This window comes from Pseudoliparis swirei, chromosome 9, assembly GCF_029220125.1.
Source record: "Pseudoliparis swirei isolate HS2019 ecotype Mariana Trench chromosome 9, NWPU_hadal_v1, whole genome shotgun sequence".
In the NCBI taxonomy this organism is placed as follows: Eukaryota; Metazoa; Chordata; class Actinopteri; order Perciformes; family Liparidae; genus Pseudoliparis; species Pseudoliparis swirei.
The window spans coordinates 24212312-24232412 of NC_079396.1; the positions used below are offsets into that span (position 1 = coordinate 24212312).

The 20101-nt window shown below is 46.4% G+C and overlaps 1 protein-coding gene across 3 annotated transcripts in view; it reads left to right on the forward strand.

Moving 5' to 3' along the window:
- The window catches only part of LOC130199105 (protein bicaudal D homolog 2-like), a 38204-nt gene that overhangs the window by 3425 nt on the left and 14678 nt on the right, over window positions 1-20101 (forward strand). The window contains exons 2-3 of one of the 3 annotated variants that reach the window (XM_056422324.1): window positions 12331-12543; window positions 14470-14654. In XM_056422324.1, the coding sequence (XP_056278299.1) occupies window positions 12331-12543; window positions 14470-14517 (261 nt within the window). In that variant the 3' untranslated portion in view covers window positions 14518-14654. Of the gene's footprint in view, window positions 1-12330; window positions 12544-14469; window positions 14661-20101 lie in introns of those variants that run through there. The other 2 variants (XM_056422322.1, XM_056422323.1) reach the window with 2 other exon arrangements.

The following is a 20101-nucleotide window of genomic DNA, read 5'->3' on the forward strand; positions in this document are numbered from 1 at the left end:
CCACGATAGGGATGGGTATCGTTTGGGTTTTTTCCGATACCGGTGCTAAACCGGTACTTTTAAAACGATACCGGTGCCTAAACGGTGCCTGAACCGATAGCACTGACAAACAACGGATATCAGACTGTTAACATACACAATATATGTTCTCCATTATAGGTTAATCCTGTCACTGTGTTGATGGGCAAAGAGAACAACCAATCAGGTCACGCCGAAGTCAGTAGCTAGCGCCAGCTACTCTGCCAGGCGTTCAGGGGACCGTGACGCCCCATCGCACCCAGCCTGACGATGGTGTGCTCGACACGGGGGTTCACGTCACACACACGGCGAGCGAGGCTCAGAACTGCTGACAGGGCGGAGTCACCAAGAAGCACCGAAATGCTGCGTTTGCTTCGGGGTGTATCACACGGGTATCGGAACAGGTACCATATTGGCACCGGGTTTCGGTACCCAACCCTACTCCACGACCCAGACCTCGATGATCCATCAGGCAGATAGGATCTATGCCGTCTCATAGGGTCCGATGACCCCATGAGACGTGAAGTCACACGGACTCCGGGGAGAAAGCAGAGTTAGTAACGTGTACACTGATTGGCTGGAAGTAGCCATGTATTGATTGTATTTATTTAGTTCCTCTCTGTCCTCTGGTCATTAGCGTACTCCGCCAACACCCACGTTACTCTCCTCCACCCATTATTTGCCTCCGTCACTCGGGATGGACTGCTTTCTGTATTGTTGACGTCTCCGTATCCTCCTCCTCCCTCTTTTACTCCACTGGAAAGAGTATTCAGTTTCTTTTATATAGCCCAATATCACAAATTATGAATTTTTCCTCAGTGGGCTTTATAATCTGTACACGTACGACATCCCTGACCTTTGAACGGATCAGGAAAAACTCCCAAGAAATAGAAAAACCAGCCGGGTCATGACAGGAGGTCGACCCACCAGGCAGGAGGCTTCAGACCGAGCCGGGTCCGATAGACCCTTTGAGACGGGAAGTCACAAAGAGAGGAAGCAGAGTTGATAATGTGTGATGGAGAGATGTAAATGCATCAATAAGGAGAGAGAGAAGAGGAGAGAGGTGCTCAGTGTATCCTAGACGTCCCCCAGCAGCCTATCAGCCTCTAGCAGCATCTCTAGGGGCGGGACCAGGTGAACCTGACTCAGCCCCAACTATAAGACCATCAAGAGGAAAGACTTTAGTCTACTCTTAAATGTGGAGACTGTTTTTTAGAAATAGTTCCTCTTTTTGTCTTAGAGCCAGTGGGTGAAATAGTTACCGCTCAAAAGCAAAGTCTAAAATGAATTTCCCCATTTCCAATTGTCACAAAAAATGTCTCTTAAAAGCTTATTTTGTCCAGCTATTATTTACAAATAGAAATACAGAAACATTATAGTGGCGTTTCCTCTTATTGTACATTGCCATTGAATACCAGTTTGTTTCTGTTAGGCTTTCTCTCTTTTAAAAATGACAACTATTTCAGTACCTCGCACAACCACAACTTTTTTTCCTCCTTCCTGGACATCACGTTTAGAAAAGAAAAAGAAAGACTCTGTACGCTGTGGATTTTATTGACCATTATTACATATTTTTTTATATGATATTCCTTTATTCGTCCCACAGCGGGGAAATTTCAAAAATCACAGCAGCGCATCAATCGGAGCATCAATGAACATAAATATAAAACACAAAACTAAATACTAAAAACTTAATACTAAAAACTAAATATACAGGGGGGAAATAAAATGTTGTAAGACGTGGTGCACGGCCTCGTTTCCTTGGCTCGCAGCCATGACATCCATTTTTGAATCTGTGTATGACTGCAGCATAATAACACTTGTCCCGCTGCGCTGCCCCCTGGAGGCCTGGAGTGTAACGCACCACGAAGTCTTCATACGCCCACTTTCCCTGTTCACGTTTCCTTTAATTTTTCTCTTTTTGGACGCACAGTTCATTAACTCTGAAGTCAACAGCTGATTTGTACACAACAAGCAGTGCTCTGATACGGGGCGTCCTCTCCTGGCATGCTGGAGAAGATATGATAAGGCCGTGTGGACTTTTCCCAGCCGTGATGCCGAGTACAGACTCGCTCACGAGGGGCGAAGCAGCTAATGACATGATCTCAGCTGCTGTTGATGTCTTTTAAGTTAAATATATGCTGTGATTGTACAATAATGGAGTCCAGTGGATTGAAAGAGGGAGTTTGTGATCAGATATAAGAATGAGAAGGGAAAAAAAGTATGATTACGAAGTAAGAGTCGCGCAATCCAATAATATGAGACTGACTTTTTTTCTTTTCTCACTGACATCCAATCAGCATCCAACCCATTTAACACCACAGAAAGGGCTTAGAGTCACACCAGATCTCTTTGTTTCAGGACACCGGGATGTATCCTTTAGTGATCTGCCGGTTCAAAAAGGGACAAAAGTGCCCAATCCTTTCAAACGGAGCCACAATGGGACGCCTCTCTCCCGCTCCTTTGTCCCGCGCTGTGTTCTGTTTGGCGTTTAGCCCTCTCTCTCTCCATTTGTGACACCCAAGGCCCGGTAACCCCAGTTGGCTCACGGACACAAAAGGGAGCACCAGGTTTTACTGAGCTGAACAATATTTAGGGTTTTGCGATTGTTTACGGCTGAGTTCCGCAACGCGGGCGCGCGGCTGCCGCCGTACGCCGCCGGGGAGCGTCGCCGGGGGGGATGAACGAGGCCGGCGTGCGGCTCGATGGCGCTCGGCTCTGCGGGACGAGGGTCCGAGGAGCTCGAGGCCTTTAACCCTCCTGTTACCTTTGGGGTCAATTTGACCTCATTCAATGTTTGACGTCTCTAAAAAAATGATTAACATTATTTTTTTGGCTTCATATTTCATGACTTTTCCTAATTTATTGGGGACAACTGGGAAAACATAAAATTCACACGATGATATGTTTTCACTGTCCTGAACACAACTTGTACGCATCGGTGTTCTTTGGGGTCAATTTGAGCCCAGGCTGTTTTTCACTGTGTAAAACATATAAGAAATATCAACTTTTTAATTCATTTAAAGGGATATTTAGGTAGTCAACAAACAACTTAAACTTGGCAAACGATATTAATTCCAATCATTTTCTGGAGGTTTTAATTGCTGTGGTCAAAAAGGGTAAAAGATGTTCGTACATTTGAAGGTAAGAGGAGGGTTAAGGGCGTCATCTTTTCTTAACGGCGCTAAATAAAGTCCTAAATCCCCCGACCCACCGGGCATAAGAGGACGAATCCCAGCCGCTACGCACAGGGCTTACAGGGGTCCGGGAGTCTGCCGGGCCCAGACCCACTCTGTGGCCCCCGTAGCCAGGGACAGGAAGGTGTATTCTGGCATCGCAAACCTGATGAAAGACTCACTCCGCCCCCGGGTTTCAGGGTGAAGTGGCACGCTGCTCATCCGTAATGATTTTAAGGGCTTTTGGCCTTAAACTCCGATAATCAGCGCTGGCACACGGTTCAATCGGAGGCCACGTTTTATATACCGGTGCATTAGTGGGAGGGATGTTGGAGTGGTTGTCTCGGTGGATGAGCGGTCGCCTATAGAGCGTTGCATTGTGGGAATTGTACAATGTGCTTTTGTGTGGGTCATCAACCGGCGGCACTCGGGAGACCCCGCCTCCTGGCTGTCGTACGAGTTCTCATGGCATCTGAAAAAAGTAGGTCCATAAAATATAACCCCGACATTCTGCAGCGAGGAAGTGGGCGGGTTTATTTTCATCATTTATGAAGCTCTAGCACCGCAAAGCCCACACGCTTTACCGTGGACAAACATGTACACTACTTTTTGTGAAATACCCCCGAGGTTGTATGGATTTCTTTTTAAAAAACGAACATTCACAGAGGTCAAGAGTGCACGTCGAGACGCTGTCGGGCCCTACACAGGGGGTGACACAGCAGGGTTGTGATTCTTCCAATGTGATCCAATTACTGGAGACCAGGAGTCCGCGGAGCAGAGGATGAGGTCATCGTGACGGCTGCACAACAAATGCAGCGTTCACTCGGTCTCCGGTTCCCCTTTGCCTGCTGTATAATGACCATAAACTCATGGAAATCTGTCAACAAAGAAGCCTGTGTGACTGAGCTAGATGTGTGTGTGTGTGTGTTAAATACACGTCACCCTTCTCCTACATTTCCAGCTGTGTGGTTTCATTGTGTCTCTCATCCCAGTTTGTACTTCTACCAACTGGTTAAATGTAAACACTTCACGATTAAGCCTATTTTTGTGTGTATATACACTACCGTTCAAAAGTTTGGGGTCATCCAGACAATTTCGTGTCTTCCATGAAAACTCACTTTTATTTATCAAATGAATTGAAAATTGAATAGAAAATGTAGTCAAGACATTGACAAGGTTAGAAATAATGATTAATATTTGAAGTATTAATTTTGTTCTTCAAACTTCAAGCTCAAAGGAAGGCCAGTTGTATAGCTTATATCACCAGCATAACTGTTTTCAGCTGTGCTAACATAATTGCACAAGGGTTTTCTAATCAGACATTAGTCTTCTAAGGCGATTATCAAACACAATGTACCATTAGAACACTGGAGTGATAGTTGATGGAAATGGGCCTCTATACACCTGGAGATATTTCATTAGAAACCAGACACTTCCACCTGGAATATCATTTACCACATTAACAATGTATAGAGTGTATTTTTGATTAATGTTATCTTTATTGAAAAAACAGTGCTTTTCTTTGAAAAATAAAGACATTTCTAAGTGACCCCAAATTTTGAACGGTTGTGTATATATATGTGTAAATATGTATATGTATATATATATATAAATAAATAAATGTGTACGGCTAAACACAAGGACTCTGAGAGTCAACGTCGAAGCTCCACTCCATCAGCTCTCTCTCTCTCTCTCTCTCTCTCTCACATATATATATATATCCTGTTTTCTTATAGCAGATAGGAAGTGTATGAAATATGTTTCCGTGTCAGTCCGGATATATTTTTTCGTGGGTCAGAGGAAGTGACCACATGAGGTTCATCCGACAAGTCCCCCCCCAGCTGCGTTAGCGCTCATTATGCTGCATTTCCTCCCCATGTTGTGGCCATTTCAACGGGAACGGACACGCAGCTAGCTCACGCTAAATATGTCAGTTTCTTTCTTCTTTTTTTTTTAGAGGGGCACGTTTTCCACTCGACAAAGCAATCTGATCCCAACGTGCATAATCAGCATTCATTAAAACCGCTTTTTATTGACGTCTCTAGCGTCACTTTGTGAGACGCTTTACTTTTCCTGGGCTTCGACACACGAAGAGTAAATTGAGTTTTTATCCCCCGGGGTGGGGGGGGGGGGTGTTTATCCCCCTGAGTTGAATATATACAAAAGAGATGAGAGGGGGGGGGACACTGCACACTTATTAGCATATATGAATAGCCTGTGGTTGCTAGAAGTGGACAGATGGTGGGTGCACCAGTTCCCACCCACAGATACATGCATATCCAAATGGCCACATACACACACACACCCTCCCTCAAACTAGAGAGGAGTTTCTAATGAAGAGATCAGACTGATGGTGTTCTCTGTTTACATGACTTCAAACCGCCCCCCTCTCCTCAAATGACCTCCTAACTGGCCTCCCATCTCACCCCAATGAGGTTCTGTAATCATCTCCATATTTCAATAGGCTGTCTACTCCAACATTAGCAAACCCAATTTCAAAAGGGGCGTCCTTTAAAAAAAATAAAAAAATGTTTTTACTCGGTGAACAGGGCTATGTCGCTATAGATAGATACATAGATATATACTTTATTAATGTCAGTAGCAGCAACACACGAATAAAAAAATAAAAAAACACAAAAAAAACACAAAATATAAGAAGGGTTAGGGTGATCTGGCAAGAGGTGAACTGTTGTAGAGCCTCATAGCCGTCGGCAATACACTCTTACCTGCTCCCCGTAACCACTCCCACTCCTCCTTCCCCAAGGCGCCTGTTGTAAATAGGCTAGTGGGTCTGGAGCTTTTGAAACCCTCCGGCACGATTGAACAGGGGAGCCCGCAGAGGGGGAGGAATGGGGAGCAGAACCGTGGTATCGGGGAGGGGAGGGGGGGGGGGGCTGTACAGCAATATCCACATTTGGGTTTGGAGGAGGGGTTTTAATTGGATGTGCGCCAGTCTCTCGGGGGTCCTTGACAAATGGGGAGAGCAGACATGGAAAAACGAGGGAGGGGCACCGAGCGACGCCTGTGGGAACCAGCTCCCCTGAAGAAGAGGGGGTTCCCCCGTCAGCTGGCTCGAAGAGTTTAAAGGGCCGGGACACCCAGCCACCTCGCCTCTGTTCAAGCTCAACGGGCCGTACGCACCTCATGAAAGAGACTTGAAGGCATCGTGTTCCACTTTCATCTCGTCTCACTTGAACGCCCCGCTGACGGAGAGATGTACACGGTGAATATTTGCACACGGATGTTATTTATCCTGATGCGAAGTGGCGGAGAGGCTCTGAGCCACCCCCCCCCCCCCCCGCCGCCGTCACTCACAAACCAACAAGGAGAGACGGGCGGGAGGAGGGAGGAGGGCGGAGGAGAGCAATCTGTGTCGGTGGGCCTCACTGTAATCGCCGGCATCGCCATGACTACGGCGGTCCCCCCCCTGGGGTGCGGGCGCGTGGACCCTGGGAGATCTCATCCTAGCCCCAGAGGGTCGGGCAGAAAGGGGGTTGGCAGGCGGGCTCAGATCTATGGATCATTGCCGCGATATGAAAGACGATGAAGAACTCAAGAATCCACACGGTGGTACGATGTATCAGACCAATGCACCTTCCTCCCTGGAGGCACCGTCTTTCTCCTCCATTGTGAGGCAGATTTAGCGCCCGGATAAACAGATGCTTCCTTGGGATTAATCGGCTGCAGAGATTAAATACCGAAGGCAGAAATCGAGTGTAAAAACCCCGTTGTTCATATATAAAAAAAGGTCATCTTCTCCCGACGCTATAGTGTGCAGGAACACCCCTATTTTCTGGCGCATGTAAAAGCTGCGTCGCCTCGTCCGTCACACACACACACAGAAGGCTTTTTTAAATGGAGTGGGCAGGTTCAGGTTCTTCAGCCAGAGGCTTGATGACTGTTTTCAGCCCGTAATAACAGGAGCAACAGTATGCTGCCTTCAGGCTGAGACTGACACTATAATGGCAGTGATTGTCTTCCCTTTGCAGGTGTCTCACCTTTATCTTTATATATATATATATATATATTTTAAATATTATAAAATATTTATTTTATAAAAAAATTATATATATTTATATATATACAAACACGTATTTATATGTGTTGTCTTTTATTTTCTGTAATGCAAGTCAAAAAACAAATATGACTTCTATCTGAATATTAAATCAACTGAAATCGATTTATTGCTTGTTGATTATGATAGCTTCAAGAAACCCAAACAAAACATCTCATCCTATCTCTAATCATGAAAAAGTATACTAGTAGGGTATTAAACAAATCACTTGAATTGTTCATTTAATCAAACACACCTGCGTTTCTGAGCCGTCTGAGGAAATATTAAATTTTTAAGATAGATTTTTTTAGAGTTTAAGCTGTAAGCCATAATCAGCAATATTAAAAGAAAAAAAGCTTCTGCAATATTTAAGCTGGATGTGTACGAATCCAGATTGCATATTTTGTTTTTTTTTATTTTTACAGAAAAAAACTTTTTATCACCAACTCACTTTCTGAGATAGAACTGTATATATGTATATAAATACACACATATATATATATAATGAAATAATGATATATATATATATGTGTGTGTATATATATATATATATGAATGAATGAATGAATGAAATATGAACTATACATAGTAGTGTAAACTCTTTTTTATTATTTTTTATTCACGATTCTCATATTGAAGGATCGGCGTTTCTAGAAACTTCTAGAAACTTTTTAGTGCGCTTGCGGGAAACGGAAAGAAGCTGAACGTCTTGAAGCTGCCTGCCTGAGCCCGCCGCAATAAGTCATGGTTCGGGTGAGATGGATCCTTGGACCACACGCAGATGCACATTAGGTGAGGGCGCTCCCACCCGGAGCAGCGTAGAAGGACACACAGCTGTCCTGTCTGAGGTGGTAATTATTCTATATATATCCCTCGCTCTTGTCTTTGATGTACAATGCATTCAGATGAGCATCATTCGTGAGGTCTGACCGAGTTTCTAATGCCGACTCCAGATCAGTGGCCGACGTGAAGAGGGAATAAAATATGTAAGTATTAGTAGTTTCCCCCCCCGGCGGGAGGCGATGATGAAAGCACGAACCGGCGGCGCCTTGTGATCACAGCCCGATGTAACGCAGGGAACATGTATGGAGAGGTTCTGAAGCCCAATTAGGCCGTTCTGACCTTTCATATCATGGCTGAGGACGACTGCTTCAGCGAGGCGTGTAAAGTGCCTCATGAGTCTGATTAGCACTGTGTGTGTGTGTACCACAGATATGTGTATATTCTATTTTCTCTCTCTCGATGGGAGAGTACAGCGCCGCCAGTCCACTGGAGGCTGAAATGAATCATTTATTTTCAAAGAAACAAACGCCTCGTGATACTCCGCCGCTCTTCTCTGACCTCGGTGTGTTCCTCGTCGTGTCGGTGGAACCCCGACGACGCCTCGAACGCTCGCCTCCTCCTCCCTCTCATCTCTGGGAAGCGAGCCTCGACACGGCAGCACCAGGTGCTGCAGTACGGCTGACTGCAGGGCACGCTGGGGAAATCTGAAATCTGATGCCTGTGTGTGTGTGTGTGTGTGTGTGTGTGTGTGTGAATAATACCCCAACGGCTCTGTGCTATGCAGTGAATCACCGTGGCTCTGTGCCAGCTCATATCTCTGCCTCTCTCTCACTTCTCTTACCTCTTTTTCTTTATTTTACTCCCCCCTCCTGTTAGTTTGGCACATAGAATGACTCGCATACATCTAACATGTAAATATTCTAGTTTCTCCTACTTATTGTTGATGATTCCGTTTTATAAGGTCCACATTTAGACACGTTTGTAGCAGCTGGAAGAGATTTCCAAACCAGCAGAGAGTAAACCATGAAAGTGAATCTGTAAGTAAATAATTGGCTTTCTCTGTTACTCATTGCAGCGAGTGTCATTGACTCAGGCAGGTCATGCACTCATCAGCACACACACACACACACACACACACACATGACTCACAGAACCCCGTTGTGCCGAACACGGAGCTCTGACACGTCTAGAATAGCGGTCGGCGTGTCGTTCTAGGTCATGGGTACGAGTTCCACTTGCAACAAAAACAACAGCAAAAACAGTTGATAAAGGACGGCTAAATATAGACAGGCCTGTAAACGAAGATGGAGAGGTCCATATTTCTTTATTCTCCCTCTCCTCTCCGCATTGAGACCTCTTAACCGGCCTGCGGGGTCTCTGGAACAACCTCTCTGCCTGTCTGGAGAGGGAGAGAGAGAGGGAGAGGGAGAGAGAGAGAGAGATTCCACGGGGCCTCTGAGACTCTCACTGCTGATCCGTTCTCCACTCAGAGGAACATGCGAGGGAGGATTCTGAGTCTGTTCTCTCTGCTTGAACGTCCCTCGCCGTTGAGCAGCCGCGGCATGAAGGGCGAAGGATGCGGTCGGCCCTTAAGCCCCGATCTGGATATCGCCCTCAGTTCCAGAGGACGAACGCAGCGGTGGCAACATGTTCCAGCTCGTCGTGGCGAAAGATAAGCCAGCCGATAGCGGGTTGAGTTTGAACTGTGAGGCGGATGAACAGACGACCTGACACTACAACGATAATGAAGGCGTAGCGGCCGACGTCCTCCACCCTCAACTCACCTGCTGTCATGCAGACCCCTTTACTTATGACCGTGTGATATTTCAGTTTTTCTTTTTTAATACATTTGCACAAATTTCTACATTTCTGTTTTTTTCTGTCAAGTTGGGGAGCTGAGTGAACTTTACTGAGAAATAAAATGAACTTTTTTGATTTCATCAAATGGCTGCAATCAGACAGAGTGATGCATTGAAAGGGGTCTGAATACTTTCAGTGACCTTGTGGTGATCTGGTGACCGGGGGGAGTCGGAGTCTCCATTGTGGCGCGATGAAACGAGGGAGGAAAGAACAAGGAGCAGAGTTGTTGGTCTGGTTTTTATACATTTCACTTAATCACATGGTGCCTCTGACCAGTGACGATGAGCTTTGATCTCCCCGTGGCGCCCGGCCGCCAGCGGGGCGCCCGGCCTCCGGCCCGCCAGGCGCACACTCGTCTGGAACCGGACGTCTGGTTCCGGCGGAGGGATGGATCCAGTCCAGACGGCGCGCTAGTGACTTCAGACGTGCCTTTTGATTAGCTTTGCGACAGATTAATAATCTGCGCTCTAATGTATATTAAAAAAAACTGCAGCATATGGCGAGCTAAAGATGAATTATGATGTGGTTTGCAGCTCACAGAGGGATTAGCAGCTCGGTCGCGTGCGCCCCCCCCCCCCCCCCCTAAAAAGTAGCCGAAGGAGGAGCTGAGATTAAAAGGTCACGGGGTCAGAGGGGTTTTGCCTCGGGGGGGCTCTACGCTTTACGTCTGAAGGACAGATTGGATTGATCGGAGTCCCTTGGATATCCACCGCACGCCGAGATTATAATGATGGGATTCCCCCGGTCTCTGATTGGGTTGATCCTGTCTAATGAAATGCAGCCTCTGGTGATTGAGGTGTTTGGGAAGATAAGGGGAGATTCTCTTATCTACAGAGACACGGAGGTTAGTTGTTTATTGACGGACACGTTGGCTGTCAATAAACATCAATATGAACCTTGGCTTTAAGTTTGTTGTGGTGAGGACACCATCGTTACTCACGAGAGTCCGTCGAGTGTCGTGGTTTGTGGACGTCTTTTCTACCATTTTTGGTTTTGGAATAGTTTATTTTAAATATTTTATGGTGATTCATGTCATTTGCAAGCTTAGTTTGCAATAAGATTACAGGTGATAACTCTGGATTTGTTAATTTAAGGTTAATATGTTCAGTTTCAGTGTGGACGGGGAGATCCTCTTATGTTTTGGGAATCCAGTTGCGGGGTCCAGTCAATTTCTGTTGTAGGGCTACTTTTTATTTTCAATTAATCTGCAGATTAATCAAGGACCAGCCGTCTGAGTAACAGCTTCTTCCACAGAGCTGTTACTCTTTTGAACTCTACCCCCCTCTGATCATCATACACCACTCTATCCGCACTGTAGACACTTTATGCCATTTGTTGCACTATCGAGTTAATATGCACTGAATATTTCCACTAGTTTAGCAACCCCAGAAATATATATTTATGTCTCCGCATTATTTATAACCTGTATATCATGTATTTATGATGATACTTTCTGTTGCACTTCTGGTTAGATGCCAAACTGCATTTCGTTGCTCTGTACATGTGTAATGACAATCAAGTTGAATCTAATCTAATCTAAAATTATCTTCTCACAACATCAGATTTGATCATTTTGACTCTTGCGTGTCGGCTCGGTGGATATCGGAGCCGCTGCAGCTGGTTGGGCACGTTGTCATCAGTTCATCTGTGAACTATGACATTATTTTATTTAATGTTTTTTCCTCTTGTCGGGAACATTTCAAACGTCCGTTGATTCGAGATGACGCACGTTTGTTTATCGGTTCATCTCCTCTTTCCTGGAACGTGAGACATAATGTCACGCACTTCTGTATAGTTTGACATATTGGTCTCCGTGTAGGCCGCAGCCACTGATGCACGTTTACACATTTTCCTTTTCTAAAGGAATTACTGGGATTAACATGCAGTCAGATGGAGAGAGAGAGAAAAAATCCCTGTGCAGCCAATCACGTGCAGATGTAGAGAGGAGAGAAGGAAAGGAGAGAGGAGAGAGGGAAAGGAGAGGGAGTCGCTCTCCCCGTCTCTCTCTGTTTGCCTCTCTTTTGTTGCCTCGCAGGCCATTTATGAATGAAGGTCAGAGTTAAGGAGTTAAGGCGGCGCTATTTATAGGGGAACTATCTCTCGTATATTTTACGGTCGTTTTCAGACGTTTTTTTTTTTTACTGGGAATATTTCCAACAGCCTTTTCAAATCTCCATGAATTTCAGAATTCCCTAAAAGTCCAAAATAGCTGCTGACCTTCCGTAATTCTGCTAGATTTGGGAGGTTTCTGAGTCCCCGGCTGCAGTAGTAGAGATTAGTGTGACTTTAAAGCACAAAGTACAGTTCCAGTTCTTCTTCTTCCCCTGATTTACATAAATGCACATACTTTAGTTGTGTAGTATTGGCAGGGAATCCAACACGTATTCTCCCAAAATGTCTCAATAACGACTTCTTTTCCTGTTTGCTTTGTGCCTCCAGGCCTTCGGACAAGCCTACTCCAACCACAGGAAGGTGGCGGCGGACGGGGAGAGCCGCGAGGAGTGTCTCATCCAGGAGTCGGCCTGTAAGGAGGCCTACTACGAGCAGAGGGTCCTGGAGCTGCAGACCGAGCTCCGCCAGGCGCGCAACATCCTCACCAACACCCAGTCCGAGAACGAGCGCCTGAACACCATCACCCAGGAGATGAGAGAGGTGAGAGCGGCGCACACGCGACCACAATCGGAGCAGGATTTTTTCTAAATTTTTATTCAAAGAGTATTACTGTTCACCGGGAGACGCTTCTTCCTGGTGGTCTTGTACTGCGTCAATCCTTTGAAAATGAACTCTCTGCTCCGAGCGACTGAGAACAACGATCGTGTTTGTTGTTTTTTGGTTTGACTGCAAAAACCATAACAGATAATAATATAAATATAAATGTATATATAAATAAATATATACATCTTTATTTTATATATATATTTAAAAAAAAAAAATATATATATATTCCATATAAATATATATTGTTATTTTTATATATATATTATTTTTAATATAATATATATTTATTGTTTTATATATATATATATATTTATTAATATATATATTCTTTTATTACTGCACCTACATTTTTCCCCTCTGATACTTATTGTCCAGGCCTGTAATATTCCGGGATGTATCTGCAGAGTCAACAACTGGTGTGTTTCTGACATGCCGAGGCGGGACTAATCCTCCGCCATGCCTGTTGGAGACCGGGCAGCAACACCCCCGACAGCCTCATGCGATACGCTCCATTGTGATGCAGGGTGGAGTTCTAATTACGGATTGCAGAAAAAACACCGGTTGCATGGGAAACGGGCTCTGATCCAGAAGACGCCGTGGCTCCACCTTCTGTAATAATGAATCGATTATTGTCGCGATCTCGCGTGAACCGTTGAACGACACCGACGCTTAACCCGTCGCCGCCAGCTGTGGCCTTAGCGGCCTCAGGAGCGGAGCCGTCACCGACTCCAGCCAGACTCGCATTTCTCATATTGCACTCCACTTCAGCGTCCCTGACTCGGCAACGCCCGACCCCGGTCGCGTCTACTCGCAGCTAACTGACCTCATCAGAAGAGACGGGGGTGCAGCGCAAGTGCGGGAGGCGAGCGAGATGCACGGGTGATTTTAAAAAGAAAGAAAAAAAGTCTCTCCAGGTTGAAATCACACAGGCAGAGAGGTGTGAGGAGCTTTGAAGAACGTCCGGAGATAGAGAGACATGAAAGGAACGGGAAGGATCTGACGGCGGCCTCTCAACCGCTTGACAAAACGCGTGAGTTTACTCGCTCGACCGTTCGCCGTGTTCTCACCATGAGCGTCGAGACGCTCCGGGAGGGGCGGGGCTTATCTCCGTGTCTCGTCTCCGTAAAGACCGTTATCATCTCCTTCATCCACCAGAATAACTAACCACTAGTTCTGCTTTATATTTGTCGTGGACGTCCCACACACTGACGCCCTCGTGTTTGGGTTCATGACGTCACCCGTAGGCTCACTCAGCTCGGTCACTTTCACCGATGAAGTTACTGTTACGTCTGGAAGACTTCCGCCTCCAGCGCTACGAGAGCGGAACTCAAGAGCCGATTGGCCCGAGTTGCGAGATGACCGCCTCAAAGTGGAAATATTTCCACTCGGGGTGAAAATTGCGCCGCTGAAAACGCGTCGCCCACATCGCGTCGCCCCAAACGCGCCGCCCGGGAAAATATCGCGTCTGTACGTTGACTTTTCATGGGATTCGGTCGCACGAAAAAATAGTTTCGCTTTTGGTGTGAACGCACCTTTAGACTCTCTCCGCGTGGTCGTCGAACTCCATCGCCGAGCAGATTTAGCCGAGTCCTCTATTTTGGAAAGGCCAAGTTTGGTAATCCCAGTGTCACTCCGGAGTCTAAAATCGTTGACGGCGGCGTTTCTTACCGAGATTAGCGGGGGGGAAAAAGACTTTGAGCTCCATGTTCCACTATAATTAGGTCAGCTGCTGCTCGGCTCCTGCTAGGATTCGGGCACAAGAGAAGCCAGATGTGCCCCGGCAGACGACTTTAAACATCATTGCTTCCCACAAAGATATCACGCCTCTCAAATCTCCTTATACGCCGTTTCTCCTCGCAGCGCTGGTGGTCTGCGGGATGTCTTTTTTCCGGCAGGTTCCCATTATAAACACCCTGAAGCAGCAGTGTGCTTAAATTGGCCAGATAAAAGGGGGCCGGAGTGTAAATAGTGACGACTCCTTCTAACGGGACTTTGCGTGGCAGCCAAATGGAGGGAGCCCGGGCACTGAAGGACGCCTTTTGTCTCAACAGGTATGCAAATGAGCCCAAAAGCCCAGGCAGGGAGAGAAGGGGGGGGGGGCACTATAGTGGGCGATGGGACTGGTACGAGAGAAGGAGGGGCCTAGAAACCGTTGGAGATGGAGAGCGGCTGAATGAAAGTCAACTCGGTGCTGCTATTCTGGGAGCGCCTGGCTAATGTGAGGAGTCAGGAATGCTCCTGACAGTCGGGGCTCTAGACGTTGCCTTTTTGTTCGTGGGATTTTTCTATTCTTCTTCTGCACATCTACGATTTAGCTAAATAGCCTTCAGGGTGAAAGCGTTCTAGCACAGCTGAGAGAGACAAATGAATCACGAGATTAATGTCGTGTATCTGGAAGCTCAACGTTACCACATAGCGACCTTTCCTATATCCTTAACCTACGTTAACGATGGCGAGTAGTAATGTAACGAGGGTCAACGAGTTGTAACGCTTCATTAACCTTCTCCCGCCCAACCGATCACGGCGTGGGAAGCACATTACCGCCAACCAGGTCAGTGGCGACTTTGTTTATTTTTTCCCGTAACCAGGAAAGTAACTGGCGTCCGGAAAGTGAGCCTCACATCGGCCCACCGGGTCGTGAGGTCACATGTCATGTTGGCCCCAGAACAACTGATGGCAAGTGCCTTGCTTACAAGTCAAATGACCAACAACTGGGTTGGACGTCCCTCCTGCTCCCGTTCCGTTTCCCCGTCTGACGCTTCACCTCCGTCCCCGAAGGGTCAGAGGTCAGCGGCGAGAGGGATCCCAGGGCGGCTGCTCCTTTGTGTCACCGTCTGGCGTGAGGCCGACGCGATGGGGCTCAGAGGCGGCGACGTCCACCACCCTCATTATTAACGCCGATGACGGATCGCCTCCCGTCATGTGCTAGTTGGGGGGGGGGATACAAAGACAAACGGTTGAAAAAATAGGTCTCCGAAGAAGAAGAAGAAGACTGCATCGAGACGAGGGATATAACAAGAGGAGGTGCGGGAAAAAAAACCTCAAGACGGGCGCCACCCACAAACGACTCTCTAGCCTCCAGGTGTTGTGCGGGCGATCCGGCCACAGCGCCTCACCGGGCGATGGTTATTCGCGGCCCCTGGGAGGGGCGCGGCTCTAAAAACGCATCTAGAAGACGTGCCGTCGATCACTAGTAATGTTTTCTCCTTCCGGTATCGTCTTTAAGCTCCGACAGCGAGTCGATCTCGATGCAAGACCCCGACGAGCTTTTCCCCGTGCCGGATCGATGCATCCTAATAAACCAGCAGCCAACACGCCAACGGGCCCGCACTTTGTTTGTTTGTTTGTGTATTTTATTCAGTCAATCAAATCAAATACAATACAATATTATTCCATATAATATACAAAAGAGAAAGACTGAAAAGTTATAGGTCGAAGCAAAACATGCTTATAAATTCCTATCCTAAATTGAAATCAAAATAAATCAGAAAATTAATATAAAATAAAGAAATAACAACAGACACAATAAAAAACAAAAAATATTTATATATACTACCACATACATCTTCTATATAAATAAGTTTTTAATCACAATAAAAAACAAAAAATATTTATATATACTACCACATACATCTTCTATATAAATAAGTTTTTAATCACATTTATAACTCTCAAGAATTGTTTTATAAATAATTCCCTTAAAAACCAAAGAGGAGTTCACCATTCTTGCATCCATTTCAACATTATTCCATAATTGGACTCCTCCAACAGAAACACATCTTCTTTTAATCCCTTTTTTAGCCTTTTGTACCGTGAATTTACAAACATCTCTCACATCATATTTACACTCATGTATTGACAATCACTTCAGCTAATGGCCGTACAGATTCTCACGTGCACATCTCTCCGCTCGCCCCTCTACAAAGGGACCGCCGCGTCTCTAATTCGCCGAGTGCACGCGGGAACATTCCCGCCCTGTGGGCTCTTCAACGCCGACTCGCTGGCCAGAGGACCACCGGGCAAAGGCTCCTTTTCACTTTTTTTGTTTCCATTTGTCTCTTTGACGAGCGTGACCTCGACTTGGTGTTTCTGTTTCTCTAGAGAGAGAAAGAAAGAGAGAAGGAGAGAGAGAGAGGGAGAGAGTGACAGTTGCTTGAAGCGAAAGAGGAGGATAAAAGCAGATCTGCTTTCACCCACATTCTCAACCGGTGACGGTGACGATGGAGCTTCATTACTCCTTCCCCTCCATCTCAACCTACACTAGGGGGGGGGGAGGAGGGGTTTGAGCTGGAGTGCATCTGTGATTCCCTCCTGAAGGTAATCAATCCTGGGATGTGGTCAGCGTGGTAGAGCTAGATTGAACTCGTTCTGGCGTGACCTTGACCTGCAGGTCACCGAAGGCCCGAGAGTGTCGCCAGAGATCTACGAGCAGAAGTGAGCGCGGCCACTTCCTTTTAAAAAAAATTATACATCTGAAACGATGGAGCTAAAAGCTCCGTAGGAGGAGGACATTCGACTGTGACTGATACGTGGCCTTTAGATACACTGAGGGGAGGAGGAAGAAGAGGAGGTGGTGGGGGTAGGAAAAAATGAGAGCAGACATTTTTGGTGGAAAGGAAAAAATGGAGGTCTGTGGTATTAGGAAAAAGTCGCAGAGAAAGTGGCTTAGAAGAAGAAGGAGGAGAAAAGAAAAGCCGTCAGTATTGAGCTGCACTGGGTGTCGTTCCGTTTGGGAAACTGTGTTCACTTTGTAGAGATCCAGATCCTCAGGGATGGAGAGTGAACCCGAGGTCAACGGAGTGATGCATGTGTCTGTGCGATTGCATAAATAATACAGTCTTGTGCAGCACTTTCCAGGGAACTAAAACCACGGGGGTGAAAAGCTGCTCTGGATTTGCAGAAATCCATATTTAGAAAAATTAAGAGCGGCGCCTTCAACAAAGTATCACAAAGATTCTTTAATCTCCACTCGAGTTAAGCCTGAAACGTTGCCTCGAACGCATTGAGAAATGACCGTTATGAGCTGACGGAGGGGTCACTCAAGTACAAGCTAGTGAGCATTATCACACACACCACCATATTTTGCAAACGTTCCCAGGAGGTGTGTGTGTGTGTGTGTTCCTCATGATTAAATGCTGTCCACCCTCTACAGCCGGGACGCACACGGCCAGCTTACTCAAATCAGCGTCTGTCCATCATCTCAGCTCGGTGTAAACCCCGCCCCCAAACCCGTCTCTGAGGGGCTCAGTGCAGCAGCGGATGTGGACGCGAGGTCAAAGGGCAAGTCCCGATATGTGCATTGTAATCAGATTGGAGGAGGGTGGCAATCGTGTCGGGCGGCGGCCTGTGTTCATCAGGTCCGCACAGCGCCGCCCCTCCAGATGAGGCGCTTCACCCCGACCGGGAAAATAGACCCGAAAACAAGCAGCAGGCGCCGGATTTGTGGAGTTAAAAACATGAAATTAGTCGAGCAGTGTGAACCCCCTCTCCCCCCCCCCCCATATATACATATGAAGTGAGTACCAAACACCATCTCCCGGTACTCACCTGAGTAACTCACTGAAAAAGTTATGTGCACCCCTGTATATATATATATATATTTGTATATATATGTCGTTTAAAGGCCCAAACTGGAATCTCTGGATCTATTAAGGTGACTGATTTGTTAATTATTCTTCAGATTGAGAAGTGGGTCTTAGTGACTGATCGTTCCTGTGAGCTCGTGCATTATGCAGCAATGCACTAACGCTCGGGAGATGAATGTTGATGCTGATTAATTATCACACTGATTAATTATCACACTGATTAAAACGAGCAGCGGGGATCCAACAACATCACGTTGGTGAGTTCCTAACCTCGGTGAGCAAATACACCAAATTTATAGAGGGAAAACAAATTGTTTTGGGTTGCCTGGTGGTCTCCCGAGTCCCGTTACGTCGGCGTAGCGAGGTTATTAATAAAGCTGCTGGTGGTTCGTAAAGCTGTGCCGTCTTCTTAAAGGGGTCGAGGCACATCGAAGGGGACCGAACTCGCGGCCCCCAGTTGGTAAAAGCTGTTCAGAACGCCTCGCCGGCCTCTCGGCCGCTCTCCTTCAGTCGGTAATAACACTGAAATCGATAATTAAAAAAGTCTGCCCGGTGAAAAGCCTCTCAGGGTTGACTTCCTGTTGGAGTGATACCCGAGAGGAGGGGGCGTGATGCGGCCGGCCACATGGGCACAGCGGGGGGGGGGGGGGGGCACCTAGCAGGAGATTGGGAGGCTAATTGTCCCGCTGGTGTTCGCTTATATTTGCCAAGTCTCCCAAGAGCAAGACACACACACACACACACACACACACATAACTGCGTCCACCAGCTGCGTACACACTCTTAAGGCCCGCTCTCCTCCGCCGGATGTCCTGCGGGGCGCTTTGTGTTTTTAGGACGAGCTCCTCGGTCGGGGACGGAGACATTTTTAAAAGGAGAGGACGGTTGATGGACGCGAGGACCCTCGGTCTGGGGGAAGGGGCGTGTCTCTGACCCCTCTGACCTTTCCTGGGCAGCTGCACACACAGTATATTACAAACACGAGCACGAGCACCATGCTCACCTTTATTTAATTGTTTTTGTTTAAATTTGCCGTTCTTGTCGAGATTTCTTGAGTTGTTTAAGTTTTTAATTATGCTGAATGATTTATTTCCATGAAATGCGCGATGCTGGTGTTTGGTTCCTTTTTTGTTGTTGTCACTTACATTTTTTAAAATTCGTTTAGTAATATAAACATAAAACAAGTACAAAAACGTCAGACATAAACGTATATATACACACATACACACACATATATATACACACATACACATACATATATATACACACATATACACACACATACATACATATATATACACATACATATATATACATATACACACGCATACATACACACACATATATACACATACATACAGTACATACATACCCCCCCAAAACAAAAACAACAACAACAAAAAGCAACCCCGGCACCCCCTTAATCATCTTTTACTTGTAAGTGTGTATACACCACCCTGCATCTATATTTGCATTTCCCTCAAAACCCAAATCTGACCCCTGAGTATTTGACCCCTCCGGTGTCGTGTGGTTACTCGACGAGCAACTCTCCCTTCAAACAAACGGATGGTTTAGGCGACAGAATTGAGCTTTTTTCGACGATTACGAATTTCAGCCCTAATACAGCCTCAGTAACGCACGCTCTAAATATCGGCGCGTATCAACTGAGAATAGTTCACTTCATTCATTTAATATAACAGACACTCTGCATTAGCTCTGATTTCTACAACTTGCATGCATCGGTCCTCGTATCCCGCTGAACAGAGACACCGAGCCCGCTCTAACGGCTCAATAGAACATTAGCCCGTTAGATCAATACGACATCGGAACAATAGAACATCAGAACAATAGAACAATAGAACATCAGACCATTAGACCTTTGAGTGCTTCCCGGCCGTTGAACGCCT